This window comes from Phoenix dactylifera, chromosome 1 (genome assembly GCF_051530095.1).
Source record: "Phoenix dactylifera cultivar Ajwa chromosome 1, Ajwa_hap1_PhDact_Kaust_v1.1, whole genome shotgun sequence".
Taxonomy (NCBI): domain Eukaryota; kingdom Viridiplantae; phylum Streptophyta; class Magnoliopsida; order Arecales; family Arecaceae; genus Phoenix; species Phoenix dactylifera.
Window position 1 is genome coordinate 65,725,585 of NC_143190.1, and position 27,630 is coordinate 65,753,214.

General features: G+C 38.1%; 1 protein-coding gene across 2 annotated transcripts in view; it reads right to left on the bottom strand.

Annotated features, from left to right (window-relative positions):
- Window positions 1-7,543: 7,543 nt before the first annotated feature.
- LOC103712973 (uncharacterized) overlaps window positions 7,544-27,630 on the bottom strand; it is a 37,713-nt gene continuing 17,626 nt past the window's right edge. Inside the window, exons 3-6 of one of the 2 annotated variants that reach the window (XR_015972714.2) lie at window positions 12,300-12,467; window positions 8,460-8,570; window positions 8,173-8,299; window positions 7,544-8,007 (exon numbers count right to left, since the gene is read on the bottom strand). Coding sequence is in view for 1 of the 2 variants with exons in the window: in XM_088709900.2 (XP_088566026.1) it covers window positions 8,258-8,299; window positions 8,460-8,570; window positions 12,300-12,467 (321 nt within the window). In the remaining variant the exon portion in view is untranslated. Of the gene's footprint in view, window positions 8,300-8,459; window positions 8,571-12,299; window positions 12,468-27,630 lie in introns of both variants that reach the window. The other variant, XM_088709900.2, reaches the window with a different exon arrangement.

Consider the following 27,630-nt stretch of genomic DNA (forward strand, 5'->3'; position numbering starts at 1 on the left):
CCTGCCCCACGTAAGAGGAAATGGAGGGAAAGAGGTCAATCACAAGATACTTTTCTACCATCAGTACCTCGTCCTCCAGTCACTATAGCCAGAACTGAATCTGGGTTCCAATCATGGCCAGTGTGTGGCATATGTGGGAAGCAGCACCCTGGCAGATGCAGAATGGGCCAGGGAGTGTGCTACAGATGTGGACAGCCGGGTCATTTTGCCAGAGAATGCCTGCAGGGTGCCACCCAGCAGTTTGTGCCTTTGGCATCCTACCCTTCTGTGCAGATGGACAGGCCTAGTAGTAGGGGGCCTGTAGGCAGAGGCAGAGGTCAGACACCAGCATCACAGCAGAGTGTTGGACCATCTCAGCCATCAGCTCCAGTAGGTAGAGGGCAAGGAAGGGTGTTCACGGTAAATCCACAAGAGGCACAGGCATTAAATGTAGCTGTGACAGGTATGCTCCTCATTGATAAGATTAAAGCTAGAGTATTATTTAATTCTGGAGCTACCCATTCATTTGTGTCCCCTTATTTTGCTAAAAAGTTAGCTAAGGATAAGATATTAATGCGTATTCCCTTAGCTATTAATACACCTGTAGGGGATAGTATAAAAGCGAAGTATGTATATCCTACCTATGTGGTAGAGATAGAAGGTAAAACACTCCTAATTTATTTGATTTCCAATACCACACTGAGCAGAATATGAAGAGCAGATACACTCACCCCTTTGAGTAATCAGGTAATTTACTCTTTTAAATTCGAGGACGAATTTTATATAAGGGGGGAGGATGTAATAACCCCAAAATATTTTTTTATATAAAAAAGGATAGAATAGTCCTTTAAAATTGATATGAGGGGTAAAATTGGAAGAAATGAAAAGATAATGGCATAGTTGTAGATGCGTTGAAGTGGTAAGGGTAAAATTGGAAAGAAATCAAAAGTTAATGGCATAACAGTAGATATGTTGAAGTGTTAGGGGCAAAATGGGAATTTAATAATATTAAAAAAAGGGTGAATAGTATTTTGATGTGATTTAATTGGAGGGTTTGCTGTGGCTTTGGAATGAAACCGAGAGACAGAGAGGGGGGGGTTCTCAGACGGCAACAGAGAGGAAAAAAAGAAGGAGAGGAAAGGAAAGGAAGAGGAAGAAGAAGAAGAAAAAGAAAAGGTAGGAGATCCCGGATGCGCTGCCAGCTGAAGGGAAAAGTGTAGATCTTCTTCCCCTCTACGCAAGGACCTCGATTTCCAAAAAGAAAAAGGTAAATATCCATCCCTATCTAGTCTTTTGATGACATTAGGCTATACAAAGGGTGGATATAGTCTAGAAGGGTCGGATAAGGGTTGTAGAGGCGGTTAAAAGAGGAAGAATCGGATTTTGACAAATTTTTCCGGCACTACGGAAAAACTGTGTCGAAGTCCCAAATTCGGCGAATTATTTAGGAGGTCAAACGACCTCCGATAGCAATGCATGTTACCTCTTTGGAATCCTCTATGAGTGTAGAATGTTAGGTAAAAATTTCATCAAATTTGGAGTCTGAAAAGTGGATCAAACCCGGGATGAAGTAACCGGCTGTCGGTCCAGGTTACTGTTCATCCGGGTGGAAAATAGGGGATTTCATGCTATAATAGGGTATTAAGCCTAGATCAAGCTAAAAGGGACCTTGTACTCATGCAAGGGAGTCCCTAATACACATAAATGGTGAGTTATAATTAAAAAGAAAAAGAAGAAAGAAAAGAAAAGATTTAGGGAACAGGGGAGTTGAATCAATTAAAGTTCCCTATGTTATAATTGGCACGTAGATTATAGCCCTTGATACAAAACTAAATATATTGTAAATGCATGTATCAGTTGGGCAAGAAGCTAGGGAACAAGAGGAAGAAGTTCCCCACTGCCAGCTGTAGATTTTTGGAGGCGTATCAAGGCTGTGCCAGATTGACAGGTGAGTGGGAGTCATGTACTTTGCACCATGAGCATTCTTAATTCATTTTCATGAATGTCGCCAAGTGTGAATTGATTCCACTTGTGCATATTGACTGATATTGTAGTAGATTCCTCTATAATCTTGATTCTCCATGCTTGATTATTCTGTACATGCATTTGAGGGAACATTGAGAGGAATTACGAGGGGTTGATGAGTAATCAAATTGATTCCGAATTGTGAAATGATTTCTTTTGTAAATTGATTTCATTTCCTCTATTTCAAAGATTTGTAGAGCCTTTTTAGTGGTATATTGAGTTGTATTGCACTTCCTTGACCCTCACTTCTAACCCTGATGTTAGTTTATGATTGGGTCATGATCAAGTGAGTGGTAGTCTTGATTATACTCCTTTTTAGTAGAGTATTGGGAGGGTGCATTATGGCATTTATGCATGGCTTGGCAGTATCTGCAGGACACCTATAGTCGATGGGGGTTGAACATCGGCCTTTGTGCGCACATAGTAGCCTTCTGGGTGGGCGGAGCCCAGTCCCTTCCTAGGGGGGGACACGGCCCTAGGCGTAGGATCGGCCGGTCCTACGACTTATATTCTGCTTGCCGCCGGGCATAGTAAGACCCCGCGAGGTGCAGTATGGCTTTCCGCGGATGTAGAATTCCCGCGAGGTGCCGTTTAGTATGTAGATGTGAGATGGATTTCTGTTCTGGATACTGGCCAGCATTTACATGATCAGTGTGGTATCTTATCCTGCATATGCATGTGACAGTAGGGAGTTGTTGCTGGTTCGCCTGGGGCGTAAAACCCACCTCCCGATAGCTGTCTAGCATTTACATTATCGATATGGTGTCTTATCCTGCATATGCATGTGACAGTGGGGAGTTGTTGCTGGTTCGCCTGGGGCGTAAAACCCACCTCCCGACAGCTGTCTAGTGATGATTTACATATTGGTGTGGTGTCATATTCGATATATGCATATGGCAGTAGGGAGTTGTTGCTGGTTCGCCTGGGGCGTAAAACCCACCTCCCGATAGCTGTCTAGTGATGATTTCAGCATATTGACACCTGATTTGTATGTTCCAGCATTATGATCTGTTGAGCATATTCATGAGTAGCATATATGTTTACTTGATTATTCCATATATGCTTCAGATGAGTTGATATTGATTGTGGTGATATTGATGATTTACTCCATATTCTCTATGTTGAGATCATGTTCATCTTGTTATTGATCTTGAGATTTCATCTCGAGCCATGATTATATTCTGTCTCATGTGCATAGTACTCTCTACTCCACTCACTGAGTATTTATATACTCACTCCCCAGTTTTGTGTTTTTGATTGCAGGGCAGGTATTGTATAGAGAAGAGCAGGGTTAGAGATTGCCTGCTAGCTGTGCCGCTCCATAGTGTAGCATAGTATAATGTAGATAGAGGTTTATCCCCTTTTGGTGTATTATAAACCTTCTGTTGTATTTAGTGTATAGTTACAGTCATAGATCCTGTTGTGGATATGGGTTTGACCATGGATGAAATGGGAACCAGATTTTTATATAGATGAGTTATATGCCTGAGATGATGTATTGATATATATTGTCCAGGTTCATTATGTGACAGATTATGTGATTGCTGCTCTGACAGGTAGCATTGTTGTATGTAATGAGATAATCCTGACAGGTCACCATAGGAAAGGTGATCATTTTGTGCATGTATCATGCCAAAATTTTCAAGATTTATTGATGATTGATAGGTAGTAGGGTTCTACGCGGTGGCTGGTGGCCTTATGCCTACCCGCACCCTAGGACCGTCGCGGCGGCCCGCCGGGAACGGGGCGGGGGTCGTGACAAAGAGTATCAAAAGCCCGCCAAATTGAGTGTTTGGATCTTCATTTTGCCATCGACTGCTCTTATTTTATGTGATTTATGATTTCTTGAGGCATATTAATGCAAGTGCTTAAAAGGATATGAGCCTGCGATACATACTATGATCTAACCCTCCAGCAAGCACATGATTGACTTGAACAAGAGTACTTGACAAATGATTGCGATCCCATAATTTAATTTAATGTTTACTAAAAGATTAGTGGCTAATGCAACAGGTAAAGACTCCAATAGTGATAGTTATATGAAGAGATGTGGATTCAAACCCCACTTTCATGAGACTTCGTAAGGATTGATGTACTTCAAAGATCGCAATTGTTTCTTTTTTCTTGGTACACCGGTTTCTCACACCACACGTATATGAGTACCACCAAGAAAATCAGAAAAAAAAAAATATGGCCCAACGGGTAGGGAACATTCGCCTGGTTTATCCAAAGAAAAACTTCGAGTGATATGCCGCGTAGGAGGCCACCCAATCTGCAGCTGTGTTGGCCTCCTGGTACATATGCGTGGCTCTAAACGAGGCGCAATCCCGTGCCATCCGTCGTATGTCACGGGGCAAGGACTGCTTATCCGACTCGGCGAGTCGCCCTCTAGGTGGTTATACTCCGCACCCAAAGCCTGCCTCGCATAGGAGAGACCCTTTCATGCTGCCCGCAGCTCCGCAACAATGATAAGGGTGTCGTAAATCTGTCGACTGCCAACCGCCACAAATCTGGAGTGGTGATCTCAGATGATAAAGCCCACTCCCATCAATACTGTCATCAAAATTCACCTTGAAAAAGAAAAGAAATGGGGGCTCCCAAGCAACAAATGCAAACATGGTCGCTGACACAACTGGACGAGAGACCCAGATGTCCCTGGCCTCAGGAGAATAGAATAGTACACTACTGATAAACTCCGTTGAATAAAGCAGAGCTCTGACCACCACCACCATCGGCTGGGACCACTTATCCTCAAAGATCCGGACGTTTCTATTCAGCTAAATATGATAGGCCAAATAGGCACACCGAACACCCCACTCTACTATGTCTGGCCTCCTCGCCGATGCTCGCAGCCGAAGAAGAAAGTCCTCCGACAAGGGACTGCCTCCGCTCGATGATGGGAACAAGTCTTGCGCACTGCCAAACCTGGTCCGCACATAGACAACAAAAGAGGATATAGCAGATGGTCTCCTCCGCCAATAAGCAGACTCCACAGTAATGGAAGTGTACGGTTTGTAGTGTACAAAATACAATTTATGGATGTTTCTGATTTTGTTTAGAAAGGGTTTGTAATTTCTATGTTTTAAATGCCAGGTTAGGACATGGAATGATAAGTGCCGATAGGAAGAAGGGCAGAACACAAAATGTAAGGACTGTTTCATTTAAACAGGCAAGACAATAGCAAACATTTTTCAGCCTCAATATTGGAATCTATCGTGAGTACTACCGAAAACATATGCCAGCATGATGATAAACAATGAGGAAGCAAAGTGATCTCTATACCTTGAAACCTTCATTTGCTAACCAATAAGTTGATTGGTTTCCTGCCTTGATATGTGACAATTGCCATACCCCATGTCTTGATTGTGGACCATCTTCTTATATCTAATTATTCAGTTTTTTCCCCCTTTTAGACCAGTAGGTTTGACAAATGTTTTGCCATAAATTTAAAAATATATATATACTTTCAAGAAATACGGATGGAATGCCATCACCAAAGCTTCAACTCCGGACCTATCATTTGAGCAAGCTATTGAAGGAGAAGATACCAACCACCAGACCCAAGTCCTCTTGACAAGGGAATGGAGTATCTTGTGACTATTATTCTCTCATTTGATGAGTTGATATAGCAATTCTGCTAGTTATTCATTCAAGTATTGTTCGACTGATTCAAAATTAGGGTTACTTGATGTATGGCCATGATCTCACCATTTATTAAATTATTTGAGTTTTTTTAATTTTGATTTTGTCATCAAAGACCTTTTTATTGGATTTGTTGATAAACATACTATTATATATTAGCATCATCTAGAGAGAGAATTGAATGTTTACTCCACAAACATTCATAGTTTTGATTAATGTAATATGGTAACAACTATGGCCACAAATTTGACATTTGGGAAGATTTGGGCCATTGGAAAAGTAATTTAAGCAAAGAACACAAATAATTCAAATCCTTTGAACAAATCAAAGAACAATTTCATCATGACAAGGAGATGATGACTCTTAATTTATTGCTTATAATATAATTAGTACAGCTAACATAACCGGTAACGCTTAGAAACTCCCTGTTTGGAGGAGCTGTTAGTAGTAGAGTTTTTGGATGTAGAGCTGTCTGAAGCAAAGCGTTTATAAAAAGCCGTTTGCTGTTTGGTAACTACATTTCTAAAATGCTGTAGCACTTTAACATGTGTTTGGTAAACAAACTAAGAAAGTACTTTTGTGTGACAAAATGACTATAAAAAACATTACCAGTATTATATAACAAAGCATAATAAAATATAATATGTATTAATACATAAATATATGATATAGTATAATATTAATGTAATGTAATATAATATTATTATAATATAGTACTATAACATTATGCATTATAGAATAATAATTTAATATAATATTAAATTATTTAACATAACATATCAATGTATTATGATATAATGTAATCTAATATTATATTTATAATATAATACAATAATAAATATATAAAACATTATAATTATTAGTGTAAATTAATTTTCCATCCTTCTAATGACCATTTATCTCTCTAACAAATTTTCTAGCTAGGTGATAAAATTGGTTAAATAATTACTAATATTTTTATTTATTTATTTATTTAGATCAGATTATTTGCCACTCACTCATTATTTATTTATTTATTTATTTATTTATTTATTTATTATTTTATTTTATTGAAATATAGAGAGATCACCAGCCATGAGTGGTGGCTGGCATGATGGCTGCCACTGTGGGCAACCACGAGCTCCCAAAACAAAAAAAAAAAAAAAAAAAAAAAAAGAGAAGAGGAAGAAGGAACGGAGGTGGCAGCGTTGAGAGAAAGAAGAAGATAGAGAGGGAGAGGATGGGTGGGAGAGGATGAGGCGGGATGAGGATTTTGGAGAAAAAAAGTGTGATTTAAATGGAGATATTTTGGTCCAAAAAACAGCTTCCCGACAAAGCTAAAAACAGCGTTTTTAGAAAGCTCCAAATTGCAGCTTCTCCCCAAAAATTGTTTTCAACTTTCCGCAAAAGCTGAAACAGCTTTCCGAAAATTTTACCAAACACCATTTTTTTATCTAAAAGTACTTTTGGAGGGCCAGAAAGTACTTTTTGGCCCTCCAAAAGCTCCCCCAAACAGGGCCTAGATTCTTCTGTTTAGTTTCCCGTCTTTTTTCCATGATTTTTCGACTAGAACAATAAAAACGCTAGCAAGTTATGCTTATCTTCAATCTAGATTCCTCCTTAAGAATAAAATCAGAGAACAATGCTTTTTTTTTTTTTTAACATGCTTGGGAGTGCTGTCAATATTTGATAAGGCTTTCAGTCAGGATATCTCAAAAAGCAATCCCAAAAAAGACGTGCAAATGAAAGAAAGACACCGAGCAAACAATTGCAGAATTTGATTTGATCCCCTAAGAAATCTTCCATAGCCTTCAGCCTTCTTCCCCCACCCCCCAAACCCCCCTTCCTTGCCTCTTACTTTTCCCAGAGGAGTGTTTGAAGCTCCATCTCACCGTTGAATGCATTTTTGCACCAGTGACATGCCTCAGAAATTTTTTCCACCTCCGAATTCCATTTATAAATATCACAAAAACAAAACAAAGTTCTTCATTCACAGAATAATAGGGTCTCCTGCTGCCTGTTTTCATGCCATCACCCTACCGCTATCACAAAATACATATAGATCCATTAAGCAAAAAATAACATAGATCCTGATTCACATATTACAAAAAAACAAAACAGGATTTTTATTCACAGAATAATAAGTTCTCCTACCTTCAATACATTGTACATATAGATCCATTAAGCAAAATTTAACATAGGTCTGGGTCTTGCTCTAAGTGAATGTAATTCTTTGCTGCCCCCATGAAAAACAGCATAATAAGCTATAATATCAAGAGATCCATGAGAAAGATAACCAGGTTTTACACAACCTGTCAACGAGTTTCAACTACCAAAAGTAGCCAAGTAGCGCGCCCCAAAAACTGAAGGTGGCACGTCAAGCTCCGCAGCCCAAAAAAGCAAGGGAATCATTAAAATGTTTCGAAACAATACCCTAGCTTACAAGTCAAAAGTCTCATAACAGAATCTAACCATCAAATGGCTTGTGCAAACACAAGATTCATGAAGATTAAGCATATGAACAAAGGGATGATAGGAAGTACGTACTATCATGGTAGAAGATAACAGGTCTCGTAGCATCATGGCAAAACTTGTGTACATCCTGTGACATAGCATTCATAAAGTACTGCCGTCAAACAAAAGCAGTGTTGCGCCATTGCTCTTGCTTCTTTACCTGTAAATATACATTAAAAGATGTCAATAATTAAATACTGCGGATGTGATATATTCAACCAGCCATATTGGCTTTCGCTCGAATTTAATTGCTACTGGTACAGTCGGCAAGTCATCAGCTGATTTAAAACATAATCCATGACCCAAGATGTCAAGCTTACCACTCTAAACAGTGCCCGGAGATTGGTTACCTCAACTGGGCATTCTCCCTTCTCATCATAGTCTGCAAACTCACCTCCAGATAGATCCACTTCAAATGGAGTGACACTTGTCTAGAGACCATGATAGCACCTCAACATTAAGTTTCAGAATACGTGACACAGCAAGTAGCACCTTTTGATCTATACCCATTTTACTTGAAAAAAAAAAACTTTTAAGACATGCACATCTTGATCATTCGTCCATTCTATGGAACATTAAGGATTTGCATGATCAACAGATTGTCACTTGGAGAGAACCCATAAAGCAAAACTTAAAGTGACAAATCTATGCACATCAAGTTATTAAGCAAAGCAGCTAACATACAGATGAAATTCATGGAGCTGTAGCAAGAGTTAGGGTCTCATGGATGGTGAAACATAATTATTAGTACAGAAGCACCAAGATTCTGTGTACCAAAATTCTACCAGGACATACACACAGATACAATTACAGTACTACAGAAAGTTATCATTACCTGAAAAACCACTGTCACTAACTACCATCGACATTAGTATTTAATTCAAATATATAATACAACCTGATGATATCTATCTGCTGCCGCTTATAGCTACCTAGAGACTATGCATTTGAATATTGTACAATTTGGTATCAATGTTCCAATCAACAGATGTGGCCAACAAGAAAAATGTCATGTCCTCGAGTCAACCAGCATCAAACCTGTTGCTGGAAATTGGACCCGGGGGCGACCGTCGGTTGAGGGGGGAGGAGCTCCGCTGCTGGAACGGTGGGTGGCGGTACGTCGGCTGGTGGCGTCCTCCGGAGGACCTGCAAGAAGCCGGTGGCCGGGCTTTCCGGCGCCGGCCCTCCGATGCTTAAGTCAGAGGGGGCCAATATAAGAGTGGAGATAGCAATTAGAAGTCAGGGTTTTCCTCCCTTTTTCTTCAGGTGGAGGGATTCCCCTTTTATAGAGGGAATTGAGTTACCTGCGATGTGACAGGGCAGATTGTCCTCTTTGTGATAATTGAACGCGATCACGTTCATTAATGGCGTCGTGGGGGATGAGACCGGATCAGACCGGAGTCAGCGAATTGTCGTGGTTGATCGGACCTGGGGGAGTGGTTCAACCGCCCGCTGTGGAGGGCCTGGGGTCCGTAGATAACAAGTGCATTAATTGTTGAGTGAGCCGGTGATCAGGGAAGGCCATACGCTTTGATGGTCGAGTGATCCGGAGATCATCTTGAGCCGTGTTCATTAATGGTTGAGTGCACTGGAGGCCTGCAGAGGCCACGCGCATTAATGGCTTGATGACGGTAGCGCAAAGTACGGTGGCGTTGGATATCTAGGGTCAGGTTCCCTCAAGAAACAGGCCGGGGTCAAATATTTGGACAAGGCATTTTGGGGCTCGGCACCGAGCCGAGCCGGTTGCCCAGTTGGGCGCCTTCAACTCGAGCGTCGCGAGGTTGGTGCGTTCTGGTCGGCGCTCCCTGGTCGGGCGCGTTCTGGTCGGCGCTCCCTGGTCGGGCGCGTTCTGTTCGGCGCTCCCTGGTCGGGCGCCTTCTGGTCGGCGCTTCCTGGTCGGGCGACTTGGGTTTTTCCCCAACAAAACCCATTAGACATGCTCTTCAAAATTGAGAACCCCTTTGTCCTTATGATTATTCAACAGATGACATATTCAATGAATCATTTCAAGGGTTCTGGAGTATAAAAGGGGGAGGGAATAGAAACAACAGAGAAAAATGGCCAGTAACAGAAGAAGAAGAAAATGGGATAAATCTGATTAACTTCCAGCACAGTGCATTAAAAGGAGGCCATGCCAAAACATCTGTCTCCCATCAATTCGAGAGACCAGATTCACCGTTTTAGAGAACTTGAGGTTTCTGCATGTTAAGACATTCACACGGCAAAATTCTGTTACTTAGCTTATAACTTCCTATAAAATTGACAAAATCTACATGCTTCCAAAGAAAACAAATGTCAACTTGAAAAAGAGTTGGCATTAAAATGTTAGCAGGTATGGGATCATTAAGCTCTCTCGTGTAAATTATAAAATAAAACTATATTCTATGTTCTATTAGTGTAACTTCTGATGCCCCACGCTGGCTGCTAAGTATGTCAAGTCAAGACTACAATTTGACCCAAGTGAGCGAGCAAATAAACTGCACTTGGTTGGACAGCCCATAATTGATTTTGTCTATCAGCCTTAGTTTCTAGCACCATTGCTCCAGAATGATCATTAAAGACCTGGTTTGAAGATACCAACTGTTGTGGTTGAAATTTGGCCTGAGGGCGACCATGCCAGAAGGGAGCCGAGGAGATGCCAGCCGGGGATGGAGAAAGGGGGCTGCCTCCGGTGGTCCGGGATACCTCCGAGAAGACGCCGGCCGGAAAGGAGCAAGATGGCCACCTCCCTGCGCTCCGGGATACATGCACAAAGCTTTGGCCGGAAATTCCAGCGAAGGCCCTCCAATGGCTAAGTTAGCCGGACTTTTTTGTGGAAAAAGGCTTTCTGAGTGCCTTTGATGGCCTCTTCTAGCTCAAAATAGCTTGTACAAAGCTTAAGAATGCCTATCCCAGCTTACCGAGGGCCTTTCTCTATCCCCTTTTATCGGGTGAGGGTGGCGGCTGTTATCTGAAATTTTGGGCTGAGATGTGATCAGCTGGCCAATAGCTGGAGATGGCGTGTCGGCGGGTGCGGCAGGATATGACCCTTGGCAGGTGTGGCAAGGTATGACCCTTGACAGGTGAGACAGGGTATGACCCTTGGTTGACGCGTCATGGCATGGTCAGCAAGCAAGGGGTTGGCCAGGTTGGGATGTTCGGCCACGTGTGTGGGTGTGGGTGTGCGCGTAGGTTCGACTGCGCGCGAAGTTGGGCAGGCTTGGAGGCCGCGACATGTGCTTGGCGAGGTCGGCTCTGGCCTCTGGTGGAGGCCGGCTCGGCCTCTGGCGGACTAAGGTCGGCTCTGGCCTCTGGCAGGGCCGAGGTCGGCTCTGGCCTCTGGCAGGGCCGAGGTCGGCTCTGGCCTCTGGCAGGGCCGAGGTCTGCCTGGTTCTTGGCAGGGCCGAGGTCTACCTAGTTCTTGGCGAGGCCAAGGTTAGCCTGGCCGGAATTGGGAGACTCCATGCCGAAATAGGATGATCCATTTTGCCTCCCATCACCAACAATAGCCAACCATTTCCTATTCTTGCTCATATTGTCCCTGCAAACACACATGAGGACAACAGGCCTTAAAAAATAAGAGAACTCTTGGACGTGCATCACTTATTTTTCGTTTCAATCAACATGCTAGTGCACTCATGAGCTTCACTAGCATTCAGATCAAATTTCCTTGCAACCCTAAACAAAATTAATCAACCTCACTTGAAGAGCAAGAATCAATTTCATTCACAACCCAAAAAACCACTTGATCTTTCTTAAAAAACGAGATTTCAAAGCAAGCGCAGCACCCAGTATAGAATTTCTGGGACATTCTCACTCACACACCATTGTGTCTGTTCATGCACAGCCACCAATCATTTTATCTCGTTCATCAAGGCAGAATCCAATAAAATTTTCAATATTTACCACCATCACTGACATAGTTCACAAATTTCACCATGTGTTTGAAAGGAGGTAACTATATAAATGCTGCACCGTTATCATCTATATGAATTGCAATATAAGGTGCAATTAGAACTAGTTCACAGGCAAATTCTTATGTTACCATAGTTCTGCAGGAGCTGAATGTACTGAACAGGTATATCCAGAGTGACAAGCTAGGAAATAAGTACGAGTTGAATGCAATACCAGAAGTAGTTGTGCAACAGAGACTGCAAAAGCTACAAGCAGTAGATACTTACAGATTCAGCCATCCATCCATCATCAAAAGAGAAATCAACAGGTTCAAAGCCTCTGCAGTCAAAAACCATCAATCTGGTGGTCGATTCACGCTGACTAAGTTCACGAGTCAATGGTTGACCATGCCCAGGAATCATCTGAATTGATCCTTGCCTCCCACATAGCTTGCACTAGACAAAGAGATATGGCAGTGCTGGTACATCTAAAATTAACTGGCAAAATGTATAAAATAATAAAACACTCCTGCATCAAATATCTTTTGGTAGCCTCTTTTGAGATAGCTATGCTTTCTAATTATGCGTCGAACAAAGATTTGTACCACATTACATATGACTAACTGCCACTATATTCATAAGTTGCCCAAAAAGATTATTACCCAAAGAAATGAACAAGTCATTTGTTGTCATAAAAAGGCTTGGGGCCCAACCCTGCTACCAAAGAAAAGTCCATTGCCATATGCATGGTGGGATTGGTGCTTCACACCATAATCCCACAGTGTATTGCACTAATCCTGCAAATTATACCAACAACCTCATGAAATATGACATTGTTTTGGTACCATAGCTGGGCCCCATAGCAAAGCTCTTTATGATCAGGAACTGTAAGCTACAAGTTCAAGAATAATTATTTTTCTATTTTTAAATGTTCTTGCAGTATGCATCAATGCATTTAGAAGACAAAAACAGCAAGAAAATGCAGATGGAAATGCAATACAGCCATATCCCACTGTGTCAGAGGTATATAAGATGAACATCAGTATGGAAGGCTACCAACAAATGTTCAACTCCTTTAATCATTTGACACTCCAATTAGTCCTTTCTTTCGCTCACTCTCTAATGCTTCTAGAAATGAGTTTTTTTTAAACATAAGATTAACACCCAATTTGTTCTAGCAATGAACAGCTACAGAAAAAAGGTCTGTTTGGTGGTAACCAAGGAAAAGACAAGAAGACACCACTTAGTTTTTTATTCCCTTCAAGTATAAAGATTTTCAGTAAAACGTGGAAACAGCAGATGCTGTCATCAAGTTGAAGTTTGGTAGATTGATTGTCTCTAAGAGTATCTTCTTGGATAAATTTGATAGATTCATTATCTATCAATTGATTCTGTTTTTGAATAATAAAAGGTTATCAGAATTGCATCTATAATAAATAATAATAACTCTGAAGATAAACAGAAGATATTTGCAAGCTTCTTATTGATGGGTTCAGCTCAGATGCTGAGGAGCAAATATAGTTATGGTGATGGGAGGCAAGTGTGCTGCTATACTAACTTGTGAGTTTTCTTCTCAAACAGATGGTGGTTGGCAAAAACTGTTGTGCATGAAAGATTTAACAAAGTCATTCACATGGTAACTCACAATTGGAACGGCCTCCCTCTATCTCCTTGTTTTTTTGGACCACTCCAATTAAATTTGCCATCACCAATCTTTCTATTTACTTCATTCAATTTCAAAACACCAGCCAATGTAACCCAATTTAAAGAGTATTGACAATAATAAAGGAGACGGCTTTATTAAGGTATTGTTTGGAGGCTGCATAGTAGAGACATGTATACATGATCGCAGATAGCAATAAGTAATGTCTTTTGATAGTGTGTTGGTTGGAGTGCTAGGATGAGAATGACTTTAACATGCTCTTGGTATGGAAAGTACCAAAAGACTAGTTAGATACTGAAACTAGATTTGGGTAATTGTAATGAATAGGTGATTAGATTTCTAAAATGATTTCCATTTGACTCAAACTAAATTCTGAGATGGAGACCTAGTTGGGTAATTAGTGCATGTAAAAGGAGGATATAGGAACAAAATTTCCATAACAAAATGCAGATGAAAGTGAGGAGGTGAGTAAGCTTCTAATTACATAAAAGAAAGCATAGAAGGGAGATCCGCAAAGTAGCCCCTATTAGTTGTTCTTTCAATAAAAGGAAGAATGGTACTTCGATGAGAAGAATATAGCATCATGCTCCATCGAAATCTTGGTTTCACTCTAAGCATTCTAGGTGGACACTTATTTGCAGTTAGGGTGAGGAGATGGGAGAAACATTTATCCCATCTACATAATTCGAGAAGTTGGCGATTAAAATGTTTCTTTATGTCATCTTACAAACTTTTTTTTTTTATAGATGTGGACAATTAGATCCTTATATCATGGCAAGCAACTCATCCTATTCAATATATGATTTTTGTGCAGATCATAAAAAATTATTTATGGAAAAGCGTAAAAAAGAGAATAAGCATGTAAATTTTATCCCATCTAGCAAAAGCAAAATTATTTTATTACTGCTATAATCTCTTTAAACACTGGGGCAAGCCTGTGGGCCACTTGATTTAAGGATTTTGTTTCAGCCATCAAGAAGATTGCCTTTCTTTATTGCTATCTTCTTGATATCAAAATGGCAACCATATTTTCTGCCGTCCTTCTTTTCTTGGAGGTACGATTTGATAACATAGAAGAATAGATATATAAGTAAAAAAAGAAGAAAAAAAACAAGGTTAACTTAAGTCTTATAACAAAGGTGAAGAATATAAGGGGTCAAATTGCAAGTGTAAGGCATGTTAGGCTTGTCAGGTCCACATCATCAATAGCTTAATCATATAAAGTGCAATGTTCCTCAAAGTTCAGTAGGGTCTAATAAAAAAATGAAAGCACCTGTGATGACCCAAAGATTGATTCATAGATTGATTTTGATGATCACAAAACCTTGAAGTATGGATACTAATGTTTATGTTGCAAGGAGAAAGATATTTATTTTGCAAGGAACATAGCAAGTTGGAAGAACACAAGAAGGCCTCTAAAAGCACTCAAGAAAAGTTGGAAGAAAGCTACAAGTTATTGGCCCAAGTCTCAAGTTCAAAAGATTCAAATTGGAGGAGCAAATTCAAGGAAAATTTAAAAGAATAGTCTTCGAGTCGACTCCTGAGGAATTCGAGTCGACTCCAATGCTTGGCGAGTCAACTCGAGAGTAGAACGAGTCGACTCCAGGGTGTAAAAGGCAGAAAAGTCAGAGAGGGATTTTCGACCCTGAGATTCGAGTCGACTCCTGAGGAATGCGAGTCGACTCCAATGGTTGTCGGGTCGACTCCAAAGAAAGCGAGAGTCGACTCTCAGTGGTACACAAGGGAAAACTCAGAGAAGCAGTTTTTGGACACTGAGATTCGAGTCGACTCCCACAAAGTCCGAGTCGACTCCAAAGACAGCGCAACCCCAAGACAGAAGACGGTATTTTCGTCTCTGAGAGGCGAGTCGACTCCAAGACAAGTCGAGTCGACTCCAAGGCAGCGCGGCTCCAAAATACAGAGGATCAGTTTTCCGACTCTGAGATTCGAGTCGACTCCCAGACAGCTCGAGTCGACTCCAAGGCAGCGCTACACTAAGATGGCAGAAGACCAACTTTCGGAAACTGAGAGCCGAGTCGACTCCAAGGAAGTTCGAGTCGACTCCAAGACTGGATGAGCCAAAAGACAGAGAATCGGGAGTTCGGGCTCTGAGATTCGAGTCGACTCCCAGGACAGTCGAGTCGACTCGAGAGGACAAAATTCAAAATTGGATCCACGGACTTCAGTGGATGAGCCGACTCCGAAATTGCCAAGTCAGCTCCAGAAGTTGGCGAGTCGACTCCGGGTTAAGACGAGTCGACTCCCAGTCGAGGATGCACCATAATTCAAATTTGGAACAGTGGCCGAGTCGTCTCCAGTAAAGCACGAGTCGACTCCTGCAACAGGCGAGTCGACTCCTGATCGCGCGAGTCGACTCCGATCCCAACGGTAATATTGTCAGGAAGTGCAGACTGTGTCCAACGGCTCTATTTTTGTCTCTAACGGCTAGATTCTTGTTTCCACTCCATCTAAAGCTATAAAAACAAGAAGAGAGCTAGGGGAGAACTCATGGAAGTGGGAGAGAACTTTTAGGGAAGAGATTCCAAACAGATTACAAGGGAAATCTCCCAAAAGCACAAAAGGGCCATTCAAAGTGAAATAGAGGGAAGAAGAGCATCCAAGTGAATCCCAAAGCTTCCTCTCCATCCGTGTGCTGCCTCAGTGATCCTCCACTTCGTGCCAAATCAGAAGAGGGTCAAGTAAAGAAGAAGTCGAGCTCCTTCATCTTCCAAACTCGTTTGAGGACTTCACTTTACTCTATTTGCTTATAGTGTTATATTTGCTTGTTTAAGAAGCTTTGATTTATCTTAAACTTTGTTATAATATCTTGTAACTTGATTCAATCACGGGATTGAATCAAGGGGTAAAGGTTTGTTGGTGAGCCAAAGGGAAAACCAACGGTGTAAGGTTTGTTGGTGAGCCAAAGGGAAAACCAACGGGGTTTAGGTTTGTTGGTGAGCCGAGGGTAAAACCAACGTGAAAGGGTTTGATTGTGAGCCCGGGAAAACAATCGGGGTTGGTTCTAGTCGGTGAGCCTGGGAAAACCGACCGAGTTCGTTGTGCGCTCGTAAAACAACAAGTTGGGTTGTGAGCTTGTAAAACAACCGGCTGTAATCGGTAGGATTATAGTGAAATTCCCAAGAGGTCTTGGGGAGTGGATGTAGGTGCTGGGGTGCACCGAACCACTATATGTTTATTGTGTTTGTGATGCTTTTTGTCATTGTCTAACTTGCTTACTTAGATATATTGCTTGCTTAACTCGTATCTACGCATCCCTTAGTTGCAAGCATACTCAATTTACTTAATCAAGTCCCATTTAATAAATCATACTGTTGCTAAGTTTAAATTCCACTGTGCATCTATATAACTTAGCATAGTTAATCAAAAAGTTTTAGAAGTAGCATAAAAGTTTTAAAAGACCCAATTCACCCCCCCTCTTGGGTTGTATCTACTGGGCAACAAGTGGTATCAGAGCAGGTGCTCAAATATTATTTGTAGTCTTAACCGACTAGAGCCAAAGATCATGACAACTCAAATAGATAGTTTTCTAGGAGAAGGACAATCAATTGATACACCTCCACTGTTTAATGGTATAAACTACCCACATTGGAAAATACGCATGCGCATTTTCATTCAATCACAAAACTATTATCTATGGAAAATCATAATAAATGACCTTCACACACTCTCTCATATTAATGAGAAGGACTTAGCACAATTAAATGCTAATGCTATGAACATATTATATTGTGCTATTCAAGAAACAAAGTTTAATGAAATTTCTGCATGCTTATCTGCTAAGGAGATCTGGGATACTTTAGAAAATATTTATGATAAATCTCAGATTAGCTCTCATATGCTTCAATTATATACTAACAATGAGACTGCAGAAAAGGGTGATGAATCTCCCTCAGTCGAGTCGACTCCAAGAAGCTCAGAGTCGACTCCCAAGTTAGTCGAGTCGACTCCAATAAGGTCCGAGTCGACTCCGAGGCAAATCAGCTTCCTAAAGACAAAGAAGAAGAGGAAGCAAGAAGAAAGGAAGAAAGAGGTAAAGCGCAAGAAAGCCTTGACCAAGAGAAAGTCAGACAAGGAATTGAAAGTTAGGAGCAACAATGAACTACAAGAGGTAACTAACTTATGTCTTATGGTACAAGAAGATAAAGTAGAATCTGAATCTAATCTTACACCAAATGACTTTCATGAAAAATATTCTTATGATGAACTTTTAAATGCTTTTCATGATTTGTATAGTGAATGTAGAAAATTAGCTAGGAAAAATAAAAATCTTAAAAAGCTAAATTTGGAAATTTCAAAAGAAAGAAATTCTATTACTGAAATACAAGACAAACTAAATTCTGAAAATAAAAGTTTAAGGTCATTTTCAGAAGAATTGATTCAGAAAAATCATAGCTTAATTAAAGAAAATCAAAACTTAAGTAAAGAAATTAATCAATTAAAATCTTTTATTAACAAATTCACCGTAAGTTCAGAACGATTAAAAATGATGTTTGAAAGCCAATATGTTGCTTGTGATAAATCAAAACTTGGCTTGATTCCTTTACTTAACAATAAATCTCTAGAGAAAAAGGTTATCAATTCATCAAGCAAACCATTAAATAAGATAAGTTATTTCAAAAATGAAAAGGATGGGAATAACAACTTTACCTATCGTTCTAGTATAATTAAATCAAATGGTAAAGTTATTACTATTAAACAGATATGGGTTCCAAAAGGAACCATATGTCCTAACTCTCAAGGACTCAAGCAAGCTTGGGTACCCAAAATGAGAAAATGAGGATGTACACATAGGTGTACCAAGATACCCATGGAACAAAAGAAACTTAAAATATACTTATGAAAAGTTATTAACAAAAATCAGTAATCCTTGCATCTCATCATTATTTTTGCTTAGTATTTGATATGAATTGCTAATAGTGATCAATTTTGTGATATAGAAAATACTTTTGGAAATATGATCAAATCACTTCATAGTGTACTTTACTCACTATTGGATAAGTTGCAAAATGATTAATTTATTAAGAATAATTCTATGAATTCTCTATATGCTTGATTGAGAGTTTTTATCCATGGCATTATTGTTTATTGATCATAGATATGATAATGTGTACTTGGTATGTTTTTAAATATATGCACTATGAATACCAAGATTAAAGAAACCATCTTTAGCATACAAAATCAACTCATGCTAGTATATACTTAATCTCAAAAGACCTTGCCATTGGCTTACTTAAATTATCTTCTTAAAGGTCAAAGTTTTGCTATGCATGCTAACTAAGGAAACAACCAAAAATCATTTCTAAATCTAAAGATGTTGTTTCCATCTCTAAGTTTTCAAGAGCTTACATTGGATTTGTTCTTGGAAAATAAACTTGAAAATATTTTCTGTATTTGCTGAATCTTGTAAAAGTGTTTCAAATGATAAAGGTTTCCTAACTGTGAAGATAAAGAGTATCATGGCACAGTGTTGAAAACCAAAATCCTGATAAAGTTTATGCAGAAATTAACTATTTCAGCACCAAGGACATCTTAAGTAAAATAGGGGTAATAGAATTCTTGAAGAAATGAAAAAGACAACTGTGTATGATAGTCATCTACTTAAATGATTTTTAAAAAGCTATCATCACTGCTTGTCATATATATGATTTCTATTAGATCTATTTTTGATGAAAACTCCTTTTGATCTTCTGAAAAATGGAAAATGAACCATTGCATATCTTTCATATTTTTCAGTCGTACATGTTATGCTTGATATGTTCTTATGAAAAATAATGCCAAATCTGATAGAGATATGTCTATCCTTGGATATCATTCATCAAGCAATGTATATAGAATATTCAATGAAAAGATTTTAGTTGCAAAAATATCAAGTCGTCTTATTCTCTATGAGACTAATGATTTACTGTCAAGATACTAAGATCAAATTATATATGGTTAATCTTTTACATATAACAATCTGAAAACTTGTTAATAATTATAACAAAATTGAGTTTTTCAGAAATGCACTTAATGAAGAAAAATTGATAACTACTAAAAGACTGAATCAAGAAAAGATGAAATAGATCTTGATTCTTGCATGATTAAAAGTAAAGATCACCACTATCATTTGCTTGACTCATGAGCTTTATATTCTGTCAAATGAATGTGTAGAATTCACTCCTATGTGGTTATTTCATTAAAAAGTAGATCTATGTTAAATAACCACCATATTTAAAAATTACACATTACATATATGATAAAGCAATATGTGATTTAAAACAAGCATCAAAAGCTTGATATATAAAAGCTTAGGTAACCTTGTTGATAGAAAGTAATAGTGATAAATCTATGCATCAACAAGAAGAATCTATGATATCTTGCTTGCTCATAGCACACATTGATGACATCATTTTTGGTTCTACTAATGAAGAGTTATATTGCAAAGTGAGTTTGAAATATGATGAATGAATTAACATCTTCTCTCAAACTCCAAATTAAGACAAACAAGAAAGGGGATCTTCATTGACCAACGTTAGTCCATAAGAAAACTCTTATAGAAGATTGGCGTGAAGAAGGTATATCTATGACCCCATCTTGTAGAAATTGTAAAGGATGAGCAAAGTAGATCTATTGTTTAAAGCTGTATTGAAGCATGATAGAATAATTATTTTATCATACAGCTAGTAGACCAGATTGTATGCTCATTATGTGACCTTGTGCAAGACTTCAATCTAACTTTAATTAATCATATTTTATTGATAACAAATACGTCATAATCTGAATTTTGATAGAAACAAACGTTTAAGATAAGTTGATTAAAAATTAGTTAACACATCTTATTGATAATTATCTTAAGCAAATAGAATCTAAACTAAATTGATTTGACCTTGATAAATCTGTCTATTGCCTCACATGCTTGTCCTTGAACTATCTTGGTTAATGAATCTATCTCTTTAGTTCAAGTGATATGTGCTTGCTTATATTTAGGCAATCTCTTGAATAAAGTGACTCAACATGCAACTATTGTCATATCTCATATTGAGTCATCTAATTAAAAAATATATATATATTGGATGAATGCTTTGTATCTTAAAGAAACTAATGACCTTCCTTCAAGAAAGAAAAATGAGAAATTTCAACTTGAAGGATATCTTCATGTAAGATACACTAAACATTCACATGCAAACAAGAGAGAGGATCTTCTTCAGCCAAAAGTTCACACATAAGAAATCTAATTTGGCTTGAAGAACATATAATGAATAGGTAATTTTAGATACCTTTCTCACAAATTAATTGAGCAAAGTCAATAACTTAAATCCTATTATGGCATGATTAAATTCTTTAATTATTAATTTTTGATATCATGTCTATATGTGTATTGACTGACTTATACTTTTAGAAATTGTTTCATGGTTTGCTCAATCTAAAATATTTCTATGGCTGTATCATAACCATGAAATACACAAGTATATGATTAAAACTCTGATTTAGAATGACTTGTGAGAAGCTACGAATTCTTGGGCATAATGAAAATAGTGTTTGCATGATATACCTCTATACGATACATTTCATTATTTCTTTATTCTGCTCTTTCATGTAGATTACTTGAGAATAACAAAAAGAGAGAGAGATAAAGAAAAGAAAATGGATATTATTCAAGAGAAGTAAAATCCAAGTAGAGGCAAACACTTCAACCTTAAGGAAAAGCAAAACAAACTTAATATATTCGACACATTTGTGAGACTTGTGTGAGCATTCTTTTGGAAGGAATAAAATCCATAATTAATTACACTTAAATAGAGGGAGAGTTTAAAGTAAATAGTTTAACCTTTCTATATTGCTTATCATAGGGATGGTGCCAATGGGGAGGCTAGTGGTAGTACCCGGCACTATTTGACCCAACTATTCGGTGTAGGGCATATTAGGGACGGCACAAGAGGGAGGCTAGTGGTAGTACCTCGTGCCCCTTCCCAACTCCACCGGATAGGGAGCAAATAGAGTATAGAGCATAAGAAAGTAAAAATGAAAGACAAAGTTAATAAAAGTATATAAGAAGAATCAAGTCAATTTTTTAAACACTTGAAAACATACTTTAAGGATGAACTCAGTGCAAGATTATATATAAATAGGGGGAGTTTATTTGAAAAGAATTGATTTTGATCCTTGACATTCTTGTACTTAGTATTTTAATGCATGACTTAACACATGGTATATTTTGCATATGGTATGATGTCTTGATTTATTGATTCTCAATGTTTTACAATGCTTCATGCTTGGATAATGTGATTGAATATTTGGAATACTATATAAAATTTTTTTTATTAAAAAGAAATTTCAGATTTGTCATTCACAATCATCGTTAAAATCTGAAAGGTGAATAAATTTGTAAAAAGGAGAAGAGAAGGATATTTCTATTTAGGCAAAATGAACTGAGTTTGTTCTATCCTTCAACTTTCTTAACTTTGGTATATAATGTGCTAAACATAAATACAAATATTCTGAATATCCTCTTATATGTGTGAAATATGTGTCTTCAATCATAATGATTTAAGATGAGCTACAATGTGGAAGATCCATATCTCAAATTATGACTTTGAAAGCCTCTATTGAAAATCTTTATGAAATTCAGAATCTGATTTTGTATAAAAGCTTAAATTCAATATGATTTCTAAATAAAATCTTAATTTAAGAAAAACAGAATTAATTTTGATGCCTTGGTTGGTTGCTCCGGTACGCATCCGAAACATATCTTTTCTTATCGTTAAAATGTACTAATATTGGTCTAAATGATGTGTCTTTCAATGATCTTGATTACAAGCAATTTTTTTTTATGATTCTATTTTGATATTAAAAAAAATATTTATTGTGCTTCATGTATACATTGCTGAAAAACTATGATTAAGAAATTGAGTTCTATAAATATATATACCTCAATGATCATCTATATATTTTTCTCTCCTATATTATTAAAGACTTCCATCAATAGAGTGAATGATCTAAAAGCTAGAAATATTTCACCTCACTCAAATGACTCTAAAAGAAAGAAAATGTAAATGCTGTTGAAAGAAACTGAGCGTCAAATGAATCATTTTCTGATTAATATTTCAGTACATTTTCTCAAAGATTAAGAGGAAGTATAACTTGTTCTTGATAGATTAAAAAGGGTGATTGCTATAAATTTTGAATAATTCTTGATCACTCTCCATTCTCGATATCATAGAATTTCAGTTCTATTCACGTTTGTCATTAAAATCTGAAATTCAACAAAAGAAAAGAATGATTAAAGAAGTACGCATCTTTTGAGGGGGAGCTTTAGATATCTTATCCTAAAGTTACTTCAATTTGATGTATACCTTAAATCTTATGGATTGATTTTTATGAACTTCCTTATATTGCAAGACATGCTTTAAATTACCTTGAGATGAGTTCTATAAAGGTTGTCTTATCTCAAACCTTGAGTCTTATGAAAATAAGCTGAAACTTATAGAAAATAAATTTTTGAGATTGACAATTTTATTGAACATTATCTTAGGATTCTAAACTCTTAAATGGAATGATCAATTGAGGGGGAGAAAGAAAATTTCAGAAGGAGAGGTCTTATGGAACTTAATCGCATAAATCTATAACTAAAGGAGAGAGAAAGAATACTAAATGAAAAGTGATTCTAATACTCTCCAATATGTATCATCTGAAATTTAAATCTGAAAATCTTTATGATACACCTTGAGGCGTGTTATTTGGTTAGTATATCTCATGCATCACTCTTGAACCAAATTGCAAATCTTAAGAGCCTCTAATTTAATGAAAAAGGAGGAGAATAATGTGTTAAATTTTCTTGAGTATCTCTTAGAAAATCTATTTTTTTTAAACTTCACTAATGAGCTCTAATTGGCTTGCTTTTTGGAACTTCAATTTTGTGCAAATTCATTATTTTATGTATCAAATTGTGCTTATTTTCTAAAGAAATAAAAGAAAGTCTTTAAAAGAGCTCTAAGATGTATCAAAAATTGCATGAATGTATATTTTGATATTTGTGCCCCAATGCTCCTATTATCATAAAAGAACTTTGAAGTCATTAAGAGAATTAATTAATTTGCTCTCATGGTTGATAAAATACTTAATAGATTGGGCAAAAGGTCCTAAATGAACAAGCTTTCATACTTATTATTGAAGAGAGGTTAGATTTCCATTCGTGTGGTACTTCTTGAATTAACTTAAGAAAGATTCCACCTACACTTGCTTAGAAAACTATCTGTGGTATCACATTCGATGTGTTCTGCTCTGAAATTATCTTAATTGGCTCTGATCTATGCTCATTAATCTGATTCTAATATTATTGCCTTGAGTTATATGATTCATATCCTTGCAATAATTTGACTTGCAAATCAGAGTACAATAAGGAAAAGAAATATATGAGCATTCTGATCTTTGTGCTTAATGTTTCACTATCTTTTGATGTTGTCAAAAAGGGGGAGAAATATCTAAGTATATGCTCATAATGCCTTTATGCTTTGAATTGAATACAAATCAGCTTAAATTGAAATATGTTGATTGTGTTAAGCTGATTAAATCTAAAGCATTATCATGAAGTATGTTTTTTTTTAAATATATATGTTTTCTACTTCATGCAACTTAGCTATGTATTACTTCTAGAAAACAATATCTTTTATATTGCATATACACCAAGTTTTGTCATCATCAAAAAGGGGGAGATTGATGACCCAAAGATTGATTCATAGATTGATTTTGATGATCACAAAACCTTGAAGTATGGATACTAATGTTTATGTTGCAAGGAGAAAGATATTTATTTTGCAAGGAACATAGCAAGTTGGAAGAACACAAGAAGGCCTCTAAAAGCACTCAAGAAAAGTTGGAAGAAAGCTACAAGTTATTGGCCCAAGTCTCAAGTTCAAAAGATTCAAATTGGAGGAGCAAATTCAAGGAAAATTTAAAAGAATAGTCTTCGAGTCGACTCCTGAGGAATTCGAGTCGACTCCAATGCTTGGCGAGTCAACTCGAGAGTAGAACGAGTCGACTCCAGGGTGTAAAAGGCAGAAAAGTCAGAGAGGGATTTTCGACCCTGAGATTCGAGTCGACTCCTGAGGAATGCGAGTCGACTCCAATGGTTGTCGGGTCGACTCCAAAGAAAGCGAGAGTCGACTCTCAGTGGTACACAAGGGAAAACTCAGAGAAGCAGTTTTTGGACACTGAGATTCGAGTCGACTCCCACAAAGTCCGAGTCGACTCCAAAGACAGCGCAACCCCAAGACAGAAGACGGTATTTTCGTCTCTGAGAGGCGAGTCGACTCCAAGACAAGTCGAGTCGACTCCAAGGCAGCGCGGCTCCAAAATACAGAGGATCAGTTTTCCGACTCTGAGATTCGAGTCGACTCCCAGACAGCTCGAGTCGACTCCAAGGCAGCGCTACACTAAGATGGCAGAAGACCAACTTTCGGAAACTGAGAGCCGAGTCGACTCCAAGGAAGTTCGAGTCGACTCCAAGACTGGATGAGCCAAAAGACAGAGAATCGGGAGTTCGGGCTCTGAGATTCGAGTCGACTCCCAGGACAGTCGAGTCGACTCGAGAGGACAAAATTCAAAATTGGATCCACGGACTTCAGTGGATGAGCCGACTCCGAAATTGCCAAGTCAGCTCCAGAAGTTGGCGAGTCGACTCCGGGTTAAGACGAGTCGACTCCCAGTCGAGGATGCACCATAATTCAAATTTGGAACAGTGGCCGAGTCGTCTCCAGTAAAGCACGAGTCGACTCCTGCAACAGGCGAGTCGACTCCTGATCGCGCGAGTCGACTCCGATCCCAACGGTAATATTGTCAGGAAGTGCAGACTGTGTCCAACGGCTCTATTTTTGTCTCTAACGGCTAGATTCTTGTTTCCACTCCATCTAAAGCTATAAAAACAAGAAGAGAGCTAGGGGAGAACTCATGGAAGTGGGAGAGAACTTTTAGGGAAGAGATTCCAAACAGATTACAAGGGAAATCTCCCAAAAGCACAAAAGGGCCATTCAAAGTGAAATAGAGGGAAGAAGAGCATCCAAGTGAATCCCAAAGCTTCCTCTCCATCCGTGTGCTGCCTCAGTGATCCTCCACTTCGTGCCAAATCAGAAGAGGGTCAAGTAAAGAAGAAGTCGAGCTCCTTCATCTTCCAAACTCGTTTGAGGACTTCACTTTACTCTATTTGCTTATAGTGTTATATTTGCTTGTTTAAGAAGCTTTGATTTATCTTAAACTTTGTTATAATATCTTGTAACTTGATTCAATCACGGGATTGAATCAAGGGGTAAAGGTTTGTTGGTGAGCCAAAGGGAAAACCAACGGTGTAAGGTTTGTTGGTGAGCCAAAGGGAAAACCAACGGGGTTTAGGTTTGTTGGTGAGCCGAGGGTAAAACCAACGTGAAAGGGTTTGATTGTGAGCCCGGGAAAACAATCGGGGTTGGTTCTAGTCGGTGAGCCTGGGAAAACCGACCGAGTTCGTTGTGCGCTCGTAAAACAACAAGTTGGGTTGTGAGCTTGTAAAACAACCGGCTGTAATCGGTAGGATTATAGTGAAATTCCCAAGAGGTCTTGGGGAGTGGATGTAGGTGCTGGGGTGCACCGAACCACTATATGTTTATTGTGTTTGTGATGCTTTTTGTCATTGTCTAACTTGCTTACTTAGATATATTGCTTGCTTAACTCGTATCTACGCATCCCTTAGTTGCAAGCATACTCAATTTACTTAATCAAGTCCCATTTAATAAATCATACTGTTGCTAAGTTTAAATTCCACTGTGCATCTATATAACTTAGCATAGTTAATCAAAAAGTTTTAGAAGTAGCATAAAAGTTTTAAAAGACCCAATTCACCCCCCCTCTTGGGTTGTATCTACTGGGCAACAACCTGCAACACCCATTTTTCAACCCCCATCATCTACTTGTCAGACTGCTCGTTATCCTAAGACAATAATGAAAGTGCTCACTTCTAGAAAGTACCTCTTCAATACAATTTCTACAAAACATAAGATCCATCTTTTCTTGCACTTGCAGCCAATGGCAGGGCGGTTTAATTAGAAAAGTTATTAGTCAATTTCCATGTTCAGTGTTCTTTTGTAGAATTTCTTCTAATTGATAACATAAGCCTCCCTCTGTTCATTGAAATATCTACACACATTTCTATGTATAATTGTAGGTATTGGGAACAAATATGTGATCAACAAATGTGTGAACATAAATAGGCACGCAATAAAAGGGGAAGATAGTTGAGAACCACCTTCGGTGTGGCAGATTTAACATTCGTGCAACTTAAAGCCAACTCTGACCAACAAACATTTGCAGAAGCCAGCCCATTCATGATTTTATAGTTTTATAATCCTAATGATAAAACAAAATAGATGAGGCCAGCCAGTTAACAGCCCAAAACTCTTATTCGATCTTTCAAATAATACTCTAGTGCTTATCAGAAACGTAAGATTGATTTGCCAATGGAACTGAAGTCTTCGATGTATCAAGCATTTCTTTGAAGACAGTTTATTGCTGGAAAAAAAGATCTCATCAATTCCCATTTTCTTACTTCTAACCATGTGTCTCGAGACCGTTGTAATAACAAAATCATCAAGACCAACATTCAAAGATAGCTAAGATTAAACAAAATAAATATCAAGCTAGATATCTAAAGGACATAGATGGAAATGAGTTAATGTTGGAAATATATAATAGATTGTAATATAAAAATCTTAAATTCATAGTTTACTATAATTATTAATCACTCCGGATCAAACCTCATGTGATTAAATCTCACGAATAGTTGCTTTAAAATGGCCGTTGAAGATATAACAGGAATAGTTACTTTAAAGTGGCTATTGAAAATATAACACGAACAGTTGTTTTAAAGTGGCCGTTGAAGATATAACACGAACTATTATTTTAAAGTGACTGTTGAAGATATAATATTCAAAT